The 24,699-nt window shown below is 36.3% G+C and overlaps 1 protein-coding gene across 4 annotated transcripts in view; it reads left to right on the forward strand.

Annotated features, from left to right (window-relative positions):
- Window positions 1-24,699, forward strand: part of LOC120529514 (tensin-3-like) — a 333,361-nt gene that overhangs the window by 109,864 nt on the left and 198,798 nt on the right. For all 4 annotated transcript variants that reach the window (XM_039753385.1, XM_039753384.1, XM_039753386.1 and 1 more), the window contains exons 2-3: window positions 8,503-8,614; window positions 24,554-24,591. In XM_039753385.1, the coding sequence (XP_039609319.1) occupies window positions 8,503-8,614; window positions 24,554-24,591 (150 nt within the window). The remainder of the gene's footprint in view (window positions 1-8,502; window positions 8,615-24,553; window positions 24,592-24,699) is intronic.

The following is a 24,699-nucleotide window of genomic DNA, read 5'->3' on the forward strand; positions in this document are numbered from 1 at the left end:
CTTACAAGCAGTTTGAGTTTGCCTTGCAAATATATTCATATTTGAAGTCTTTGTGATTTGTGAGACTTTTTATCACATAAACTCAAGATCTGTCTTCATTCAAGTTTATAAACTAACAAACCCTGGGAGAATATTCAAATATAACAATGAGAGGGGGAATATAGGAGACATTAAGACATTGGAAAGGTGCTTAATTTTCTTTTCACATTTCTCTGAAATCATTGTTCTTCAGTAAGCATATTAAGTTTATGAGGTCATATATGAATATATGGTTTTAAAATCATTTTTCATCTCTCTATTACTGGCCCATATTTTAAGCAGAGGGTTTTCTATTGTTGGATACAGGCCAGCTAATTGTCTTCGTGGCAAAAACCACAGAGCTGTCTGCCTGAGCAAGTTTGTGAATCATAACAAAACATACACAATAAATAGCATTCCTTCAATCCTGTTTGATCTGACAGCCATTTATTGACTATGCACAACTACAATTTTTAAAAATAATATTCCATCATTCATGCCAATGACAAGCATGTCATGTGCCTTTTGTGATCTTGATACAGTCAATTCAATGGTGGGTACTCATAAAAAATCTATCAAATATCTTAAAATTGTATTCTTTGGCAAACCCTGAGCAATGTGTGATTATTTGTCTCATTTAAAGGAGTGAGTGGGCACTGTTATACTTTATTGTCTTTGTAATATTCAATAATTAGTATGAATTGCAGAGGAAAATTAAATGGCCAGGATCAAAACAAACCCGTAGTCCAGTTTAATATATAGGATAAATACAGTACATGGAATTGAAAAATTATCTAGCGGGTATGAAAAATAGAGGCATCATTTTGTTTAAAAATAATCACGCTGGAGGAAAGCTCTGTTTTTCTCAGCTGCACAATCTTATTGAATAGTGAATTCTGGTGGCTTTTTCCCTGTCATTTTTTTTATAACACCAACTGTGAAGGGGTGGAGCTTTGTGTGTAGAAGCAGAAACTGTGTTACTCAGCCTCTGGTTAGAGAGCCTCTGAAATGTGGGTGAAACCGAAAGTGAGGTTAAAGACAGTACCCACATCTTGTCAGGGTGGTATTGTCAACCTTCTCACAGCCTTAAGGATGTGCTTGTCCTTGACACAGTATACAGCTCTAAATGAATGTAATATGCGAATAGTACAACATGCATGAAGGTATGCATTAAACATTTTATTTTAGATCTGTATTTGATTTTAATGCATTTGATTGTATACTTTGCATTGTTTATTCTTTAAGTCTCTAATATTAAACCACTGCTTATATGATTAATAAACAGTTAGCTTGATTAAAGTAAGTAGAAAACAGTAAATCATTTTTTTTTTCGAATTTTGATTAAAATTGAAACCACATCTTTAACTGCTGTTTCGACTAAACAACATTTTTAAACTTTAAATAATGACAATCTCAGTTGTAGTAAAGCAAAAAACATATTGCAATCAGTGTTGCAGATTCTTTCATCTGTTTTCTCTTGTGAAGTCCCTTTTACTCCTGAAGTCTTCCTTCTCCTGGTTCTTTCTGTTGTCTTCCTTTCCTCTATCCAGCAGAGACTCCTCTCTTTGGACACAATTATCTTTAGCATCTTCTTGGAAATCCCCTTATTGTCTATCCCTCATTTTTATTATACAGTACATATTTTTTCGACCAACAATGATTCGTTGTATAAATAATTTTTAAATAAAAAAAAAACACAAATTTTTATAAAAAAACATGTCATGTGGTTGTACCCTTTCCCTTTAGGACATTCATATCACACTGCTTTGTTCACTATTTCCACCTACGCAGTGATATGGAGTCAGTGCTGGATGGATGTGGTGGAGTTTTTGCTCTTCCTTAGAACTTTGTAAGTGGTTCAAAGGTATTATGCACTACTCTTTATTCATATATATATATATTTTAAAAGATACTATAATAAACTCGCTGAAAAAGGCCCTATATGCACTACACTTTATATTTTACAGTATATATGTAACCTCTGTTTATTCAGAACATTGCAATATATTCATGAAGATTTGGATCACATCCTTTTGTACTGGCACCTGCTCCCACAGTGTGAAGTTGCATCCTGCAGACCTTACTGCTAAAAGCATCACATATCTGTCATTTATTTACTGTTTCTTAATTTGTTAATGCCAAAGCTTTTTGCATTTATTGAGCTGGATGCGCGTTTATTGCAACCCATCCCCCTTTCCCAATCATTTGTCCTTTCCAATATTCACCTAACCGTACCTAAGACTTGCACCACACACAATACTTACACAGTACATAGATTCTTATCTGTCAAATGTGTACTGTATCAATATGTGCAGGTAGCTTAACTCAGTCAGAAAGTGCAACTTTATGTACTTCAAAACAAGCTTCTGTTTGAGTTTTTATGGTATCATTTGTCTGGTTAGGTAATTAAAAAGTATATAAAACCATGTACTAACAATAATAATGTGGAGTTATAATTTTTTTTTACATGTTTACATATTATAAAGACTGGTGTTAGCTTATTTGTCAATTCTTCATTTCTCTGAGCATGACTGTGGGTGTCTTTCTGAATGTGCCATCTGATGGAATAGTGCTCTGACCGCAACTGATTCCTACCTTGTGCCTGATTTTGCTGAGAAAGGCTCTGCCTCCCTGCCACAATCCTGAATAGGTTAAAAGAACACTGGAACCTCACGTGTTTTTTGGTGATTCACATTTATTGAAAGATGAGAAAGCAGCTTAACAAAGGTTATTTGCCACCTAAGATCACATTTTTTGACTATGGTATACTGAAAGCATTACGTAAGGAGAGGTGATACTAGTTAGCTTATAGTGTTCCCATTTAATCCTTAAGAGCTGAAGTGGTGTACAGTACAGTGGTGTTATCATACCTATAACGTATCCATATGCTGTACTGAAATTGTTTATTCTGTCCATAAAATGTTTTTTTAGCATTTTGTTTGTATACATACTTTTCCTTCTATAGCAGTTTGCATGTTTAATCATTTCTTGCAATGAAATGAAGGAAACATCTGCAAGTACCCACCCTACCATTTGTGCTGATTGTGAGGAAACAACTTCTTTTTCAGGAATTTGGCAATAGAGAGCCTGTAAACAAAGTATGTAACAAAATGTATTAAGGAACATGTTGCGTCAGTAACTGCAAAGCTTCAATGACTAATAGTCACGGGCACCAATTTTTCCATTTCATTAGGAATTTTTAAACACAGATACACTAAACTATATTATTCATTACAGATTTAAACACTTTGGTAACTTTTTTTTTTTTTGACCTCAAGTTAAAGGATATTTGCAGTTTCATATCTTCCTGCCATTTTTTATATTGGTAGTTGGTCTCATGCTTATTGTATTCATCTCTTTATTTATGCAAATATACAGTATTTAGTGTGTTATTAGCGATCATGCAAAAAACTGAGGATGCTGTTTTGATTTTTTAGAGGACCCTCTTTAATAATTCTGTTCACCTTCTTTTAAACTTAAATTTGTAAAAACAGTTGAAGTGTTAGAGCTTAAACTTTATATGCAATTCAAGAGACTGTTAAACTCCAGGAAGCTGGAATTTAGTCTTTATTACCTAGACCTTTTGCCTTTTATTTGGCAAACTTTAAGACTTTATGATAGGGTCCTGCTTCTCTATGACCTTACTCTGGATAAACGGGTTTAGAAATGGATGGATGAATATTTAACCTTAGACAGTTTGCAGTTTCACTGTATATCAGTAGACAAATGATAAACAATGTACTGACAGACACAATAGGCTTCTCCCCAACACTAGGTTTCTGGTCTGCTCACAGCATTGAAAACATGTATTAAACATGTGTACTATAGCATTAGACCGCAGGTGTCAAACTCAGATCCTGGAGGGTCACAGGTTTTTATTTCTACCAGTTAGTGCTTCTAATTGAACTTCTTTGTTATTAATTCTAATAGATTTTCTTTTTAACATTTACAAAACTTGCAATGCTAAAAGTGCAGTTGTGTAGTTCTTGGTTGTGTTGAGCCTATTGTTGAGAAAATTATGAAAACCTATAATGTAAAAAAAGTATACACACCATTAGTACAGAACTTTTTTGTAGAATTTTGCTGTGTAACACCTCTGTAATGAATTTAAAGAATATAGTACATAAATAGTATTTGGGTGCAGCTTGAAATATGTGACAAATCTCTTTATGCATGAAATGTGGGGTGTATAGTAATAATTCAAGCATTCATGGTTCCAATTTCTTATAAGTTTTTAGTATTTTGTTTGTTGTTCAAATAATATTTGTGTTCACTCTCAAAAATATATCTTTGCACTGTGGTATGCCTTTGCTAACCCAGTGGATTTTTGCTCTTTTATGTAGCTTGTTGTCTTTAGAAGAATAGCTCACTTAAATGCACTAGTTAAAGACTCTGTGACTGTGGTAGAATCATTGTTGTTATGGACTGCCCTGCAGCTTGCGCTGAAGCTGCTCAATTAAATGCCAGAATGCCAGCTTATACTGTCGCTGATTCAATGATGAAGTCACTTACACACTGATATTGCTTGCCCGTACTGTTACAATATAATAGAGAAATCAGCAGCAAAATATTTTCTGATAGCCTTCACTGTGGAAATCTGTATGCTAACAAAGTTCACTTTGAGTTTTTTTTTTTTTTTTGGATTTTCACATTTTATATTAAGTAATGTAGTGTATAATATATTATTCCTACAATTATTAAAGTATATATTCTGTATGTTTGACATAATGTTGATTAGTTAATGCTTCTTCTATTCAACAAAATAGTTGAAGTCCCAAGTACACTTTGTTCATTCTCCCGATGTCTGCATGACTTAGGTTGATTGGTAGTTGTAAATTAGCCTGGTGTCACTAAGTGTGCTTTGCGATGAAGCATCCTGTAAAGGACTCCAGTTGGCATTACAAAATGGAGGAATAGATGGATGAATATACTTAATGTACAGTATTTATAGTTTTACCTTCAAAAAACAATGAATAGCATTACAAATTATGGGTCTAGGGTTAGTTCCCAGCACTGATGCAGAGCTAATCTGACAGCAAACTACAATACTTTAAGACTGAATACAAACCAAGGTTCTGAGAAGTGTGCAGACTGTTGAATACTAAGCACAAGCAAGTTGATTCACAAGGAGCTGTTTCAGCTTTTTAACGAACTGTGGGGTGCAACAACATTGAATTTGGTCTTCTGAAAGCAGAGCTTATCGCCATGAAAAAGAAACTAGTAGACAAGCAAGACCAATCCAGAAGAAATGAAATGGGAAAAACTAGCTTATTAGAAGTGGTTGAAGGCAATTGTGTTATAGGTGTTCTTACCAAGTGTAGTGGTTTCCCAAATTGGGTACTGAATGACTAGAGATTGTGCAAAGGCAACATTGTTAGTCTCCTATTCTGACAGTATCATCCAAGCCTCCCACTTTATATCACTAGATTTTTGAACTTCACTTGCAGACAGCAGATGTTAAGAGCAGCGCATCAGAAACTGAACTGATACATTGACAGTTTCTGTTATTCTCTTCTGTGTGGTTAATTTCTGAAAAGGTTTAACTTGATAATCAAGAAAGCCAAGGCTTCCAGTTTGTTTAAGTGGACCAATTTAAACTCTAAATATTTGGATCACGGTTAATTTTACATTTTAATTTGTACATTCTTTATGTTAAAATAACCATTTTTTTTAAACTTCTTCCTCATCACATATTAATGTTGTAAAATAAGAGCTTGCATTTACAAATGGTGAAAATGGTAAAATGTGCTATTATTGAACTATTATTTATTGTTGCAGAAGAACACTACAAACTGAAAGAATGTCTTGTTCATGGCACAGTGCAGAAATGAGTTTATGAACAAGTAATCTCTTAGGATCAGCATACTTTTGACTCAAGAATCTATTTGCTATTTCAGTATGAAGACTGCAAATACATTTTCTCATTTGTGTCTTTTCAGGACCATTGTCTTCATTACTAAAACATATTTGCCTTTATTAATACAGACATGAGAAAAATGAAAAGTGACATTGTTCCCAGTTATTGTAAATATTATCAATGAAACCAGTACTCTTGTGCAGATATAGAGATATTCATGACTTGAGTCAATTTATTTTTAAACTGATGAGACCTGTGGTGCAGTAATATATGGTGGCCACATTTTTGGACAGTAATGTATATTATTGGTGGTTAAATTCAAATTGACTGTCTCACTGACAGAACTACCCTGAGTACTTCACTTAACCTGCATGGAAACACTGGACATAAACTCTCTCAATAAAGTGTATTAGAATGGTACAAAATGGGAATAAAAATCCTTTTTTGTTTGAACAGCATGTATCAACTAGTTTCATATTATTACATTAATACCAGTAATAGTTTTCATCCTCTTTCTCTGTACGTTTAGCATTTGTTTGCTCAGAGGTTGATCTTTTCTCCATCCTAGCGGCCCGCTTCTTCCCTTCTTCCGTTGGCATCTTTTCATGTTAAAACTGATTAAGTCAGTGTTTGTGTTGCAATTACTACATTAGTACATTTTCCTTAATTTTTCACTTAAGCATTCAATCTGCGTCAAGAATGATTTAAGATATGAAGAGGTAGGCGAAGGTGGTAAGGATGAGAACGGCGCCTGTACACATGCACTGCATGGCCGCCCTCCTGGCCTCTACTGAGAGTTAATTCAACAATAAAATAAAATAAAAATAAAAAGAGGAATAACCTTGGAGATCAATCATCACACCGAAAGTGAATGGCAGATATCACGTAGTATATGTGTACCAAATTTTAGGTCAATAGTTCAAACGGTTTGCGGGCTACAGATGGTTTAAAATCCTGGACAGACAAACGGACAACCATGGTAGCATATTACATATTACACTTGACCTAAAGACTGTGTATGCTGTTTTTTTGGGAGGGGAATTGTAAAATATTAAAAGGCTAAATATTTAATGTGCTACTAAATTTACTTTTGCAAAACAATTTAGATGAATTTATAAAGTGTATTTAAACAGCCAGTTCAGATGTTATATATAATAGTAGGTAGCACTTTATTTATCCCAATTGGGAAATTTAGCTTTTCACAGTTACTCAGTAGATTAAGAAATAATCATTATTAATAATAACAGTGTGCATTTGTGCTTGTAGATTTTTGATGATTTTTTTTCTTTAATGACTCAGTATATAAGAGGAGAAATTAACTGAGATGTTCATTCTCTTGTCTTTTTTAAGTATTGATTTCAGACCTAAATGTATTTCATTTAGAGATCTAGATGAGCAGCATGGTATCAATCCAGAGAGCTCAAATCAATTGTTCTGTTTGAATGTGTATTTAGTACATCACAACTAGGCAAACCCACCTCAAATAAAAATAAATTAATAAAAGGTGGACTTGATACTCCTCCATCAATGTTGTTCAAATAATGTACAGTTGTTTGTTCAAATTAATATATTTTTAGCTTTGTGCGTAAGCTGGTAAATATGTAGCTGATAAATTATTCTACTCACATATTACAAAAATGTCTACTTTTAGCAATGAGTGTCATCTTATAATTTTGCAGCATTAAATGTGTTGACTATTGGCATAGGTTGAAGACTGCTCGCCCATAGCAAAATATGAATGACGCCTGTGACTAGCTGAACAGCTTCTCTGCATTGAGTAGGCCTATAAGATTATAAGAACCTGAGTGTGTTTTTTCTTCCTAAATATAGCATACCCGCCTTATGTCTTCATAACACAGATGTCTACAAACACCTATTTAAAAATATATCATTGTTCTATATGCATACATACATACATAAACACAGTATGTATACATATATAAACTAATTTACTCTTTTACCCACTGAGCAAAAGTCATTGCCAGGTTTTAAAGTAGTGCATGAGTTTCTAATCACAAAGGAATTTTGTTGACTAATTTACTGACCTCAGATTTTTTTTGCTGCACTGCGGTTGTATTCATGTTAACTCCCATGCTTATATGGAATCTAAAGTGCATGCCTTCTTTAGAAAAGTAAAACAAAATAGTGTGGTGTATTGTTTTGTGTTCTGCATATGTCAAATCTTAAAACAGTATTCAAAAATATACTCGTGAAAAACATGGGTTGTCAACTTTTTTTAAATTGGTATGTCCTAAAAATGTTCAAATATTGAGGACAATTTAAAAGTGTGTTAAAATTACCCAAATGCATGCTAGTGTTTATTTTCGTCAAAGTTTTTTCTTGGCTCTGAGTTTGCAGTGAAGAAGGAAAAAAAAAGTTGTAGCCACAGAGCAGAAATAAAGGAAGTCTGAGAAGAAGCATCCAAAAAGTACAATATTTAAGTGATGTAATATTTATAGTAATAGTAGTGTAAAAGAAGCACCATCTTATTTTTTGCTTGGGTTATCTTTATCATTGCCTGAAGAAGAGGGGGAAAAGCCGTTTTAGATTTGTTTTTACATATCTCCTTCAACATAACACTTTCCACCCTTGCTAACATTATGTCTTTGGTTTTACTTTTATTGCAGCCTGAGGGATTAGCTTCAAGTTCCCACACTTTCAAGACCAAGACCTTCAAGAAACCTAAAACGTGTGTTACCTGCAAACAGGTCATCACCAAAGAGGGTGTTTCATGTAGAGGTGAGTAATGTCAAGGAAAGCTCTGAGAGTTGGAGGTTTTATAGGGTTGTCAGCAATTAGAACAATCTAGACGAGAACAGGCCATTCAGCCCAACAAAGCTCGCCAGTCCTATTCACTTGCTTCCTCCAAGAAAACATCAAGTCGAGTTTTGAAAGTCCCTAACGTCTTACTGTCTACCACACTACTTGGTAACTTATTCCAAGTGTCTATCGTTCTTTGTGTAAAGAAAAACTTCCTAATGTTTGTGCGAAATTTACCCTTAACAAGTTTCCAACTGTGTCCCCGTGTTCTTGATGAGCTCATTTTAAAATACAAGTCTCGATCCACTGTACTAATTCCCTTCATAATTTTAAACACTTCAATCATGTCACCTCTTAATCTTCTTTTGCTTAAACTGTAAAGGCCCAGCTCTTTTAATCTTTCCTCATAATTCAACCCCTGTAGACCTGGAATCAGCCTAGTCGCTCTTCTCTGGACCTTTTCTAGTGCTGCTATGTCCTTTTTGTAGCCTGGAGACCAAAACTGCACACAGTACTCAAGATGAGGCCTCACCAGTGCATTATAAAGGTTGAGCATAACCTCCTTGGACTTGTACTCCACAGATCGTGCTATATAACCTAACATTCTGTTAGCCTTCTTAATGGCTTCTGAACACTGTTTGGAAGTTGATAGCTTGGAGTCCACTATGACTCCTAAATCCTTCTCATAAGGTGTACTCTCGATTTTTCGACCGCCCATTGTGTATTCAAACCTAATATTTTTACTTCCTATGTGTAATACTTTACATTTACTGACATCAAATTTCATCTGCCACAAATCTGCCCAAGCCTGTATGCTATCCAAGTCCTTCTGTAATGATATAACGGATTCCAAATTATCTGCTAATCCACCTATCTTGGTATCATCTGCAAACTTAACCAGCTTGTTACTTATATTCCTATCTAAATCATTTATATATATTAAAAATAGCAGCGGCCCTAGCACTGACCCCTGTGGAACACCACTCTTAACATCAGCCAGTTCTGATGAGGTTCCTCGCACCATCACCCTCTGCTTCCTGTGTCTGAGCCAATTCTGCACCCATCTAAAAACATCACCCTGAATTCCCACTTCTTTTAACTTGATGCCCAACCTCTCATGTGGCACCTTATCAAATGCTTTCTGAAAGTCCAGATAAATAATATCATAAGCTCCACTTTGATCGTATCCTTTTGTTGCCTCCTCATAGAATTCCAACATGTTAGTAAAACACGACCTCCCCCTTCTGCATTCAATGCATATGAATGGTGCAGTAGGAGATGCACATGTGTGTTTGCATTGACCTTTCAAATTTTTTTACTCATTCATTGATTTCCATACCTTAATCCGTCTTAGCCTTATAGGTTTCCAGAGCCAATCCTTTCTGAATATGGTATGAAGCAATAGCCTATGCTGGACAAGACACCCATCCATTACAGGGCATAGCTTCATGTCCACTGAACCAATTTAGAGTCACCAACTTACCTATATCACGTGTGTTTAGAATAGGGCAGAAATTCCTGACACATACATTGGAACAAAGAGAGTGGCTGGACCAGAATTCATCCCCAGTCTTTATGAGTTGTGAGGCCATGATCTTACAGTCTTCTCTTGTGTGTGTATTTAAATTAAATGTATAATTAATGTAATTTATAAATAATTTTAATAATTTAGAGGCTGTTTAACATCACATACAAATAGACATTTAACATTCATCTTATAAAGCATCAAAGTTTGTAAATTCATAACAACAGAAGATGAAGGAGCTAAATTGATGGTTTTATATATTTAGAATCTGTACTCTCAGGTCTCCCCTACAGAAGAAAGTTCAAGATATGGCATATGAGTTGTTCATTGCAGCCCCCAGGGGAGTCCTGAACACCCTAAATGTTGTATGGAGAATAATTAATGAGTAGTATCCCAAATACAGCCATAACAACTAGGACCTCTGAAGAAATATTAGGAGAGGCCCAACAATTGTACAAGGTCGGTAAGAATTAAATCTGCCTCACATGATAGAATGTCAGCCTATGCCCCATTGGTAGGTAGTGTATTTTATCACTTGATTTAATATTGCTCATCTTTGTCTATTATTCTGCCTTAAACAGGGAACTGTTGGGGCAGTATAATTTAAAAAGTAAAAAGCAAAACAGCTGGTTGCCACCGTCTTCTGTGCAAGTCACAGTGGTCAAATCAATTGATCCCCTTGTCAGTAATATATAAATCACACATGCATAAATAAACAAAACCTACCCCTGCATTTTTGTGAAAAATCTTTTTTCAGTTCAGCGTTGTGGGGATCCATATCTGATCCCAACAATGTGATACACATTGTTGGAACCAGTTCTGGGCAATGCAATAGTTCATTGCAGGGCAGTCTAATCTTGGGAGGGAATCTAACATGGGGAGAACCCTGTGAAGATGTCAGATTCTAAAGATGTTTGAGAATATTGACATTTTGTATGTTTTTAGTACATGTATTGCTGTCCATGTCTGTATTTCTTGGAAAAAAATGTATGTTATTTTACATCTGTGAACCTATTTACAAGAACAATTTTATGTTCTGCCAGTGCTGCTTCATATTTTCCAGTTTCTGATATGGCAGTCTCCATTTTAAGTTCAAGGGAGTGTGGTTGCTCCCTATTGGAAGTTTAAATCAAAATAAAAGTATTGATTTCCAGTCTATTCTGCCACTGATTTTTATTTTTTTGTCCTTTTTGCACAATTGCTCAGACTTTGTTGTTCACTGATTTCTGATATAAACTTCTAAACTTTGTCACCCCTGTCTTAATAAATAGCATATATTTTACATGGTGAAGGCATGCTTGTTGGTTAGACCAAAGTCAACACAGACTATGACCTGGGGTCAGATTTATAAAACTTGTGTATGCAGCTTTCTAAACAAACATCTGGATTTATAAAACAAAACTTGTCGGGAAAAAGTGCATATATTTACAGTAGCTTGACGCATATGTATGGAACAAATGATGATTCATGCTTGTAATCCTATCATCAAGCTGTTATAAGAATGTGTGTTGAAATGCCAAACATATTAAACCTCAAAAGTGATAACTATAATATAGAAACTGTACTTTACTTTAGTTCCCTTTTAAGAGGGTCAATGCTGACTTTTTGCACTGAAGATCTTTTTTGAGCTTATATCAGTTTATATTAGCTATATGTGGTCACTTCTCACCATTATATGAAAGCTCTCCAAATTCTGTTTCTTCTGAGGCAGTTGAAGTGTCGCAGGAAGCAAATTCCATTTTCTACAGGTTTGATTAAAAACGTTTTGACAGTCTCAGTTACAATTTAATATCACAACACTATACCTCTGCTGAGGACAGGGAGCAGCAAGACAAAGCAGTGAATACTGCTACAAATGTTTTTGGATGTCATCACTCCACTGTGGGGTCAGTGTGGGTTTGGAAAAACTCTACTTCTCTATAAAGAAAAAAAAAATGAAGACAAGGGCTACCAGTATTCATAAAAGAATCTATATCAATTCTGTGAAAAGCATAAATATTTTGATCTCAAGAGTCTTCTATGATGATGAAATTTATTTTTTGATTTTTTTTTTTTAACAGTTTGTGTTGGGGTTGGTGTATTTATGATGTTTACTGTCCTTAGGCATTTTGTTTCTGGTGATACTTTACAAATGTGGACTTCATCAAATCAAATTCCATTTAACTGGCATTGCTGTGACAATAAAGTATTTTACATTTGTTTAATAACCTCTTAAATCAACTTCATTAAAAATAAAGAATGGAGGAGTTGCGGCCAAGTGTCAAGTACTGTCTTAAAGAAAGTTTAAATCCTGCTTTGCTTCTCTTGGCATTTTCTATCTATTGACATTCTTTAATCTCTTGACACTATTTCAAAACACAAATGAAAAGAATGCCATCCTTTTTTGACAAAAGAGTTAAACTGGTCTTGTTTCTTGTTCCTTTTCAAGTGAGACCCAGGGGAATTGTCAGATTGTAGAAAACATGTTTTAGTCACTCCCAAGTCTGAATCAGTAAGTTCTTCACATTGCTGCTGCTTTACCCTTTGGATTATGCTTTGCTGAAGCACATTGATTAAAATCTTTTCTTGACTTTTGTAAGATTTAGAATGGATAAAGTATTTAAAAGAGACTTAGAAGCTTATCTGTCTTTCATTCAAGGACAAACACTTTATCTGCCTACTAGAAATCTGCCTTTTGTGTGGAGAACCAGGCAACAGTCATGGGCAAGGCCTCTGACTAGCCTACTGTATTTTTGTGAGGATGTTGTTGGGTGGAAAACCGGAAATAGTTTCATGTTTATGGCAGAAAGCAACGTTGCTTTACCCCAGTGTAATACAAATTTAGAATTTTAGGGTAGGCATAAGGCTGAAGCAAGAACGTATAATTGTGAATTTCATCAATGTCCCCTTTAGTGCCCCACATTAAAATGATCAATGTATAGTAAATATTAGATATTCACATATAACTTTGTACCAGCATTGAAGCTATTCTTATTATAAGTACCTGGTAAAGATGCAAAGTGTAAGAAAAGAACCCTTAGTGCTTCCTTGGACCCTATTTTTAAGCCTCTGTTAAAACCCTGCATGATGTCCAGCAATACTGAGACAAGGAAGCACTTAAGCCAAACGTTAAACACATGCTCAAAATTACTAATTTCAAATTCTTGGTCTCGTGCAATTTTAAAATCATGCAAATATTTATTAGCTGTTTCAGTAAAGTTGCCTTTGATTTCTCTATCTTTGGATGCTTTACCTAGTTCTGTAAAAGAAGAAAGTAATGGAAATTTCCATTGGGAAAAAGCATTACTGTCCCTAGAGCTATGATGAGACAATATAATAGAAATAAAATAAAGATATTAGGCTGTTTTATCACAAGAAGTGAAAATTTTACTTTACACAACAGGCAATATAGCCTTAGTGGATTGATTTCCCCAACTACCGAAACTGACTCAAGGGATATGGAATGTGACCTCTCTGATGATGAAAGAACCCAGGCTAGTACAGGAGGTAGAGAGGTACCGTGAAGTTGGGCTCACCTCAACATACAGCATGGGCTCTGGTACCAAACTCAGGGATAGGGTCTGGACTCTATTCCACGCTGGAGTTTCCCCGAGTAAGTGACATTGGCTGGGTGTGGGCTTACTTATAACCCCCAGCTGGTGTGTGTACATTGGAGTTTACCCCAGTGAATGAGAAGGTTACCTCTGTGTGATGTCCATTTGCGGTGAGTGCTTTGTCTGTTGTTTGTGCTTCTGTGCCTACAGTTAGTTTAGAGTATTTGGTCTTGTCTGTAGACCTTGGGGGGAGTGCTGGATGCTGGTAGCTGTCAAACTGAAGAAGGAACCCTTTTGAGCTTGAATGGCTTGTGGGAATCAAGAGGCAGTAGTCAAGTATTGACAGGAAAGCAGATCACAGTACATAAGCAGAAACTCTAGTGTGGGAATGATTCCATGAGGCCATGAAAAATTATTTTCAGTCGTCCTTGAAGTGATTCTAGTGAATTGTCAGGCATCTTTGGAGAAAGAAGTAGTGCTTCGCCCATGTGGTTCATAACGGGGATGCAGTGCTTCTGACCTCTTCTGGGGATAAAGGCGGGTGGTGGAAGGAGCACATACTGGGCCAGTTTGCAGCCGAGTGTGAAGCAGCCAGGATGAGGATCAGCCCCTCTAAGTTCAAGGTCACATCTCTGGCGGAAAAGGGTGGAGTGCCCTCTCCGGGTTAAGGAAGAGGTGCTGCCTCAAGCAGAAGAATTTAAGTATTTCAGGATTTTGTTCACAAGAGAGGGAAGAAGGAAACAAGATAACAGGCAGATTAGAGTAGCATCCACAGTCGTACTGACATTTTACCAAAGCTCTTTATTTATTGGTCAAGCTATGTTCCTACTCTCAGCTATGGTCACAAACTGTAGGTAGTGACCAAAAGAACTAGATCATGGGTACAAGTGGCAGAAATGTACCTGGGCACTCTAAGTGTGGATATTCACGAGGAGCACAATGTGGAGCCACTGCTCCTCTTCATTGAAATGAGAAGGAGAAATTTGAGGTGGATGTCTTTCTCAGGAGGTGTTTCAGGCAAGTCCAACTGGGAGGAGACCTTATGGCAGACCCAGGACACACTGGAGATATTTTTCTTTTGGCTGGCTTAGGAATGCCTCAGTGTCCCCTGCTCCCCTGAAGGAGCTGAAGAATGTTGCAGGAAAAAGAAATGTATGGGCATCTTTGCTTGGACTGCTACACCTGTGACCACGAGCTGGATAAGTGGCAGAAAATTGGTGGATGGATGAACACATTCTATATATATATATATATATATATATATATATATATATATATATATATATATATATATATATTTTTTTTTTTAAATCGGGTATGGGGGGTTAGGAGCGGGGCAGTGCTTTAGCAGATGTCCTGGTGTCAAACCTAAGGCCTTCAAGCGAGTCATGTGTAGTAACTTTTTGTTGTCCATTTTGGAATGAAGGTATCTGTGAAAAGATCCTACAGGTATATATTATACACAATAGCACTGCAATATAAAGAGATAAAAAGTAATAAAATAATGCTTTTTCTTTACTGAATCTCATAGCAAATACTGTCACTAATGACATTAGGCAGTGATGAAAGGTTAAGGAAAGTAAAGCTTTAAAGTTGATTGCTGTCTAATGATACCAGTATGCCACAGCACTGGTAAGTATTGTTTGTTCACAAGCATTCCAACTGTAGTTGAATGTCTATACTAGAACTACTGTCACAGCTGTTGTGGAAAACGTATGCCACTCTCAAAAAGAGTAAATCTGGATCTTTTAAATGGAGGACTGGAAAGGCAAGTTACTATCCTGATCAAATTCATATTTTTCCATAGAGATGTCACACAGAGCAGTGCATTATTCAGCAGCCAAGCCTTAGTGTCAACAGGTTCTGCATTGCACATTGTTGCCCCTTTGCAGTCAACAGCAATCATTGGAGTGTCATTCAGGGCAATGTCTTTGGTCCATGCTGTATACTGAAAGCCTTCTCACACTGCCTTTTAACTATCGTGATGGGTTATGACTTGCTTTGTAGTGATTACAAATGAACCAACAATATTTTAGAAAGAAAAAAACAAAGACGTAAATAAATATTTGAATTTATTTAGCAGTTTTCTAAACTTCTCAAAGTGTTTTACATAGACAGTGGGGAACCATTTTAACCACCACCAATGCCAGTATGCTTACCACACATTAGTTATTAAGTGGTGAAGGAGAGAGAGAGAGAGAGAGCCATTAAGGCAGGGGTGGCCAACCAGTCGGAGACCAAGAGCCACATTTTTTACTGTGTTACCGCAAAGAGCCACATCATACACATGGGCTCAAATGAGCATCACCCATCCCTTCCTCACACACACACCTCTGCTCAGCCAGATTTATTGTAAATGTCACACACCAACATGATAATGACAGAAATTGACTCCTACAGTACTAAAACCACAGGCCAGTCATTTTCAACAATGAACATTGTGTGTACTGTCTCACACACACAAACTCTCAGTTCAACCAAGTCCACAAACAAAAATATAATAATTTACAATAGCATTTTTCTTTTACTATGCATTTTGCTTAGTGGAACTTCTGGTATTCCTTGCCTCTTCAAATCTGGCTTGTATTCCGTTGTTGCCACTCGAAGAAATTCCTTCACATGGGTGTCAGTCAGAACAGATCGATGCTTTGATTTCATGTGATTCAGAGTAGAAAACACAGACTCGCAGACGTATGTTGACCCAAACATTGACAGTATCTTAAGCGCAGCCCGTTTTACATTGGGGTATTTTTCCATTGGCACACTTTTCCAGAACTCAATGGTCCCTTCCCTTAAAGCAGGTTTCAGTTGGTCCTCCTCACAAAGATTGATCATCTCCAACTCAGCCGCAGCCTCATCTGTGACTAGCGGGGCTTTCAAACAGTCAGTCTCCGCATTAAATGGGTCAACGAGGAACGTAATCTGTTGCCTTTTCAATTGTAGATCACGGAACCTGGTCACAAAGCTTTCATGCAGGTTTTCAACCAGTGTTGCATATCTGGCTTTTTGCTTATTCAGGGTGGCGCTGGTGACTTGCCCGCTGGCTTTTAGAAGAGTGGGAAAATGTGTTAAATCTCCCTTTTGAATATGCGCCTTGAACAGCTTCATTTTGTTGACAAAAGCAAACACACTTTGCACAAGGTCAGGCAGCATTTTTAACTTACCCTGCAGGGTCACAGCATGTCAACCAAAAAGGCCAGATCCATAATCCACTTGATGTCAGAGAGCTCGGGATAGTCCTTGTCTTTCTCTTCCATTAACACTTTCACGGCATCCAAAAGCTCAAAGAAGCGAGAGAGTACTTGGCCTTTTGACAGCCACCTCACAGTGCACCTGGAAGCCTTTGGTCCAGCTCAGCGATGAGATTCTTGAAATGCCTGTGGTTAAGTGCATGTGTGCGGATGTAGTTGACAATTTCCATCACAGGCTTCATGATGTTGTCTAAATTCAATGATTTAGACGCGAGTTGCTCCCTGTGGATGATGCAGTGGAAATTCCAAAACTCGTGAAATGTTTGGTCAGCTTTGCACAGCCTCACAAGCCCGTTCACAGATCCGATCATGGCTGGCGCTCCATCCGTGGCTGTTGCAGTTAGTTTCGGTATGGGCAGATTTGCTTTCGCAAATACAGCCATCATTGTTTCTTTCACATCTATGCCACGGGTTCTCTTTTAATGGCACAATATCAAGTAGTTCTTCTTTGATCACACAATCGTTTGACATAGACCGTGCAAATATTGCCAACTGAGGCTTGTCTTGTATGTCACAACTCTCATCCAATGCGACACAAAAATACTCACATGCTTGAAGGTCAGAGTGCAACGGTGATTCAATAGCTGTGTTAATGTCCAATATTCTGTGTTCAACAGTGTGGCGGGACAGTTGGACGTCTGATACCATGCGTTTTAGTTTTTCGTTTTCAGGAGACAAGATTTCAACAATGTCACTGACGCATTTTTTAACAAACTCCCCTTCATTGTATGGCTTTTTAGCCCGTGCAGTGTTCCAAGCCAGTTGATATGATGCGAGCGTTACGGTGTCTGAGCGCTTCGTAAATTTTCGGAAAAACTGTATCTGCTTTTCTGTTTGAGTTTTCAAAGTGACCAACTTGTGCTTCTGCAGTTCAGTCCCTTTTGGAAATTCCTGGTCGATGTTAGCATGGAGTGAGCTGAAGTGGCGCTGAAGATTTGAATCTTTGAAATGCGCTAATGACGCCTGACATATAAGGCAGAATGGCTTGCCATTACGTTCAACAAAAAATTATAAACTCTCCCACTCTGTTAAAAACATCCTGTGTTCATCTTCATATTTTCGTTTTGCTGTGCAGTTTTTCCCTGCCATTTTGAGAGCGAACTTGACACAAATTGTTTACTTAAATGATCTTGGCCCTACTAGGAAACTTTACGGTATTTTCATCTCACGCACATGAGCATTTGACGAAAATACCGTATTGAACTCAAGCGAAGCGAACACGAACATTAAAAAAAACCCCACAAACTTCAATATGAACGTAAGAGCCACATGAAACCAGGCAAAGAGCTGTGGGTTGGCCACTCCTGCATTAAGGGATCGGGAATAACAAGGGTACCAGAATGTAGAATATCTGTAGTGTGCAATATAGCCAGGACATTAGGAAACACTCTACTCTTTTCGAAAGATGCTCTTTAATGACTTACAAAGAGTTGAGACAGTTTTCTACAGCACAGTGTCACCATCACTGCACTGGGGCATTGGAATGCACACTCAGAACAGGGCGTAAGCTCTCCCTGATGGCCTAACCCACTCATCTTCTACCAGCATCCCTAGCTGGTCTCCCATATTTGAGTGTGTATTAAATAATATGACAGTGAATGACAGAGACAATTATTTAAGTGTTTGTTATGTTGTATTAGTTATGTTGATACCATTTGGCATATTTTTGGGGGAGAGATTCAGTTTCTCCTAGGTTAGAGCAGGGACTTCACTGTATTAATAACTTGATTTTTGCAAAGTTCTGCATTTAATTCATTTAAAAGGGAACCATTATAATTGCCTGTTCAGAAAATGTGTTGCCAGATGTCCACCCAGCATCATTATAATCTGTCACCAATTGCTGAAGTGTTCAACAATCCTAAATGCATTTAGCCTGTAAATTCAGTTCATAGTATTCTCTGGTGTTTTTCTAAACTAAGTTCACCCATCATCTCTTTCTGCTATATGTAGGTATGCAAGGTGTTGAAAACATTATTTCAAAAATGCTATGATGCACTCATGATGTACCATTCAGTTGATTTGTTATTTCATATTGTTGCAGATTGATCAGAGCAGCAAACATTTTCACAAAAGTCCACATGGCTGCAGTTGGAATAACTGCTATCAGCTATACAATAACAATTAAATCAAAACCTTACCTGTACCTTTGGGCATAATTAGACATTATAGCACAATCATGCACAATCTGTTATGGGGACTTCTCTACTGTTCCATCTTTTATGGCTCTTATAATCAAGTTGTTTTCCTCAATCTTTAGACGTTTCCCTTTATGCTAAAACGTAAATCAACTTTTTTAAAGTACAACTGTAAAAGATTTAATTTGCACACTATGTTGTGCCTAAGTTCTTAAACTACTGCCTTATTAAGCCTGTTTACTATCTCACTTCCCAAATGTCAAGTTTAAATTTGGAACAAATACATCTCTTCTTAAGTGTACAGCCCTCTAGGCCATTTGTCTTCGACCTCTACTCAAATAGTATGCAATTACTATATCTGCTTTTTATCTGTGAGACTATGAAAATGTGCTTTTATCAAAACAAGTAACATACATATTTTTTTAAAAAAGTAAAAGGGGGATTGTTGGAAGCTTAGGAGCAGTCTGCTGTTTGTCAACTTTACCTTTAACCTCCGTTTCTTCAAATGTAAAATGTAGCTAACTAATGGTAACTTTATTTTCATGGCTTTGTCCCAAAGGGAATAGTATGTAAGATCAGGGTTCTAAAGCACGCAATTATAGAATTCTAAGACATCCCCTGAAATTGGAAGAGAAGAATGATTCACTAGTTGAATGCCATACACACTAGGACATTATGAAGGGACCCAAGAGACTAGGGATTTCTTAGGGAACATTCTTCTTTTTACATGTTTTATAATTTTTTTGGATAATCTAAACTCTCCCGTGAACTTGGACCATGGCATAATTTCATTTTGCTTGGTAGATGTGCGGACAAGTGTGCTTTATAAGGTTTATATACAACATTTTTTGCTGTAGTTATTTAATGTGAAAATGAGCAAAGTCACAAAACTTTAGTATGAGCAACCAATAATAATGCAGTCATATCTAATTTAATTATATGATGTATTATGGATGAGATGGTACTCTTGTCTCTGCAGGAAGCAACATTGGAGAAGGTGATAGAGTTTGATGTGACTTAAATGAAAGAGCCATATAATTATTTTGTAATCCTGCTTTTCCTTTTTCTTTAGTACATAAACTTTATCTTGTTTGGTGACTCCTTATTGTCCCCATGTGTAGGCTATGCAGTAGCTTAGTGTCCTTTTCAGGGTTGGTCCTTTCTTTTGCTTGATGCTACCAGCATAGACCCCACCTATTTTGGGGCCCTAAATTGGATTCAGCACATTTGACCATGCCATGTTGTTTTTCCAAATCTGTAATACTGTGACACCAAAAACTGGAGTAGATCTCCCAGGATTGGATACAAGGCAGATGACTCCACATACAGTGTCTATTATTAAATAAAATTGCTTAAGAAAAAAATAAATGTTATGCTGGAAGTTGAAGAAAGTTGAAAAAGCTTTAGAACAATTTTATTATATGCATGTTTACAAACTAATGTAACAAATTTACTAAAATGTGTGGTTGTTGAAAAGTGACACCTTGACTAAGATTCTGCATCTTACGTAAATCTTCTTTTGCGACCTATTGAGTGACTTTTTATACAATAATTACAAGTATTCAGCCTGATTTAGAATGTGTTTTTCAATGAGTGTATGTTATATATACACAGTACAGGCCAAAAGTTTGGACACACCTCCTCATTCAATGTGTTTTCTTTATTTTCATGACCATTTACATTGGTAGATTCTCACTGAAGGCATCAAAACTAAACTATGAATGAACACATGTGGAGTTATGTACTTAACAAAAAAAGGTGAAATAACTGAAAACATGTTTTATATTCTAGTTTCTTCAAAATAGCCACCCTTTGCTCTATATATATATAATTTAGTATATAATAAAAATGCTCCAAAAATTTAAAGAAACACTTTGAAAACCTATCAGATCTGAATGGGAGAAAAAAAAAATCATGCTGGATATCTATAGTGAAATGGACTGGGTAATGTGTTAGGAATGAAAGGATGCCACATTGTTTTATGGAAATGAAAATAATCAACCTACAGAGCCCTGAATTCAAAGACGAATCATTTATTCACTTTGATTTTCGGGGTGTCAGATTTGTCCATTTTGCCAAAATTTCATTGCAGCAACTCAAAATCGTACACGGTAGTTTGTATGTCCCCCACGTGCTTGTAGGCATGCCTGACAACATTGTGGTATGCTGCTAATGAGATGACGAATGGTGTCCTGGGGGATCTACTTCCAGATCTGGACCAGGGCATCACTGTGCTCCTGGACAGTCTGAGGTGCAACTTGGTGGCATTGGATGGACCGAAACATAATGTCCCAGAGATGTTCTGTTGGATTTAGGTCAGGTGAGCATGGGGGCCTGTCAAGAAACAAGAAATCGGCAGCAGAGACACGAAACGCAGTTTATAGCATTCCATTCAGTTCTTGCCCAGCTGTATACATAGGACAAACGTCAAAAAGAATCTCAACACGTATACAGGAGCATTAAAATGCTGTTAAAAGGAAGGACTCACAATCACTGATTTATACGCACACAAATTCAACCGGACACATTTAACTGGGACTATGTATAAGTCAGATTTAAGGCCAGCACTTAAAGTGCCAGAGAGCTGGCTGAATCTTGGCTATCAAATGAAAACTGCATTAAAAGACATTTGGAAATGAACCCAGCATATGCAAACTTAAGAAGAACACCCTCATTATAAATAAAACTTCACGACAACACCCTCCTACCCCAACTCATTATCCCCACCCCCACCTAATCTTGCTATATATTGCCTTTGATTCTTGTATGTCTAATCATTTTCCTCTGATGACGGCTCCTACTTTATGATCCCTTTGTGGATCTCCAACTACAAATATATATATGTGTGTGTGTGTGTATATATATATATATTTATATATATGTATATATATATATATATATATAATATATATATATATACATATATATATACATACATACACACTGTATGTATATATATATATATATATATATATATATATAATATTGTGGAAAGCTGTGATTTACCCGACAGCAGTTTAATGGATATAAGATCATTTACTCCAACCCGAAATCCAACACCCTAGCCCCCTTACTATAGTGCATCCTCTACTTGGTATTTCATTGTCTGCATAATTAATCATATAGTATAATGTTCTCTTATGTGTATACACAGCTTTGCTTCATGGATGGAATTTTATTTCTGTTTTATAAATTATGTGCACAGAAAAGGCAATATGCCCAGGATTATAAACAATATAAATGTTGCTTTGCTAAATGTAGACCTCCCTATCTACTGAGGTCTTTCACTTTCTTTCTCCTTCTTTTTTGATCATTGCTGTTTGCTTCTCTATTCCAAGCTGCCACAACATTGACAAAGATATTATTGTTGTCATTAAACCTCATTTTTAGTTTAGTCCTTCAGACTGTAATCAGTGTTTAAAAAATACGTATGTCTGTCTGATGGGTGACTGTGTAGCGCCTATCCCAGCTGCACTGAATACAAGGCAGGAATAATGATGGAGGAATTGCCCCTACATTGCTATATAGGGTTCAGTCAAGTCCCAAAGTGGGTTTGTGCTTATGATGGGTCTTCTTGTTGAAACAGAATATCCTTCGAAGTATTATTTGAGTATAGTATGTGTTCTGCTTCAAATCAAAGTAATGTTCTCTTTCCATAGTGCTCCCTCTGGTGACAATTTCAATTGAATTGACAACGTTTAGGAGAAAGAGGATGCTGACAAAGTTGTATCTTTCCATCATTCACTGAATGGCTACACAACTAAATAGCTAAACATTGCAAGATATAAAATAAATTGCATCTTTAGGTGTATTTGTTTGATATCATAAATTAAAAATGGCTTCCTTTCACACCATACAAACACTTGCTGTTCTTTCATTGATAACTGTTCTACCTAGTTTTCACCTAAAAAAGCAGCAATGTCATGGAGCAATTAAATGTCATTGTTTTGCATAAACAGTGACTTAAATTGGATGACTTCCATATGTTCCAAGCATTTACACATTTATGGTCTTAGTTACTTAGGTGGATAGACATCCTTTAATAAATAGCAGCAGAATCCTGATATAAAGAAAAACAAAGAAACATGCGTAATATTTATAGATCTTTTGTGTGCCTGGAGACAGACCAAGATGGGGGTGTCATAATGAAAATAATTTGTTAGTTTAGTATCTAGAGAAGAGGAAGCATTCCCCACTTCAGTGTTCTTTCCATTTTTTAAATTGTATATAGCATGTCGGAGTATAACATGTCAAGTTATAGTGGATTGCCTTTGATTGTTTAGAAAACATATAAAAATTTTAATTATTTTAATTCAGTTCCTGAACTTGATTTTTCCAATTCATGGCTTTGTAGAGGCAGAGCATTTCTAGAAGTATATGAACAAGACAGGAATTGACACGGGACAGTCAATTACTTGATATTTTTGTGTACACCTAAAGGGAGCTTGAAATCACAATTAATCTAGGCTGCACGTCTTTGAAAGTTAGGGAAAAAAGACCAAAATCCCAGCAAGAGGACGCAGGGTGGAATAACTGATGATATTTGAACCTGATCTTCAGGATCTGTGAATTAACAGCATTAATCTCTGTGTAGCCCATTTAAATTTAATTTAAAGTATACTGTGTATTTTGATGAAACAATATGGTTGTCAATAAATGTACAATTTACAGTAAATCATGAAGTTTGCACTGGAGATGCACAAGTGTTGCCATTTGAACATAATATACTATACATGTTGGAATTCTCTTAATCTTGTCACACATACTATTTGACTGCTGAGGTGCTTATTTATAGTGCACTAGGTACAGTTCCTTTTGAAGACAGGTAATAGAATAATTTAAAAATGTTATTTCTTGTCCAGTGTGTATCTTCAGTGCCTGTCCCTGTATTTGCAAGTGTGAACACCTCTTAATCAGCACTCCTTCGCTCAAGTGCATTTCCATAAAGCTTGCTTCTCAGACCCTAGTATGTTTGAGGCAGCTTATAGCTTATACCATATCTGGGTTTTATACTTGCCATCTTTGAAGGGGACTCTTTCAGCATGCCTCATACGCCTTTACCCCTTCTTGTGTGTCTTGTACTCGCGCTTCCTCTTTCATTGCATCACCAAAGCTAAACTGACCAATCACACCAAAGCCAATAAAATTGCTTAGCTGGAATGGACACTCAATCTGTAGTGTTTTATTATATAGTAGATAGATTCAATAAACATTTCCTTGAAAGAAGGCAGAAAGTATTTATGACATGCATGAGTTTAAAATTAAAATTCTCCATGCATAACAAAAATATTTTGCGTTTTTTACAGGCACTTGTTCAAAGTGAATTACTGTAGAATCACAAGTTCATGAAAATATAACAAATAAGTAAGCAATATTGTGACTTTTCCCTGTTTACCTGTGTTGATGCCTGTGCTGTATTTAAAATCCTTTTACACATCCAACTTTTATTAATACAAAGTAATTTTGTTTTTCAGTTTGCAGATTTTCTTGTCACAAGAAATGCGAATCAAAGGTAAGGCAATGACGCTTGAATCTATTTTTTAAATTCCTACTGAAAACTACATTGCATATTTATAGAAAACCTAAGGATTTTGTTTTACACTTTAGTAAAATTGTTAGT

Source organism: Polypterus senegalus, chromosome 5 (genome assembly GCF_016835505.1).
Source record: "Polypterus senegalus isolate Bchr_013 chromosome 5, ASM1683550v1, whole genome shotgun sequence".
Classification (NCBI taxonomy): Eukaryota; Metazoa; Chordata; class Cladistia; order Polypteriformes; family Polypteridae; genus Polypterus; species Polypterus senegalus.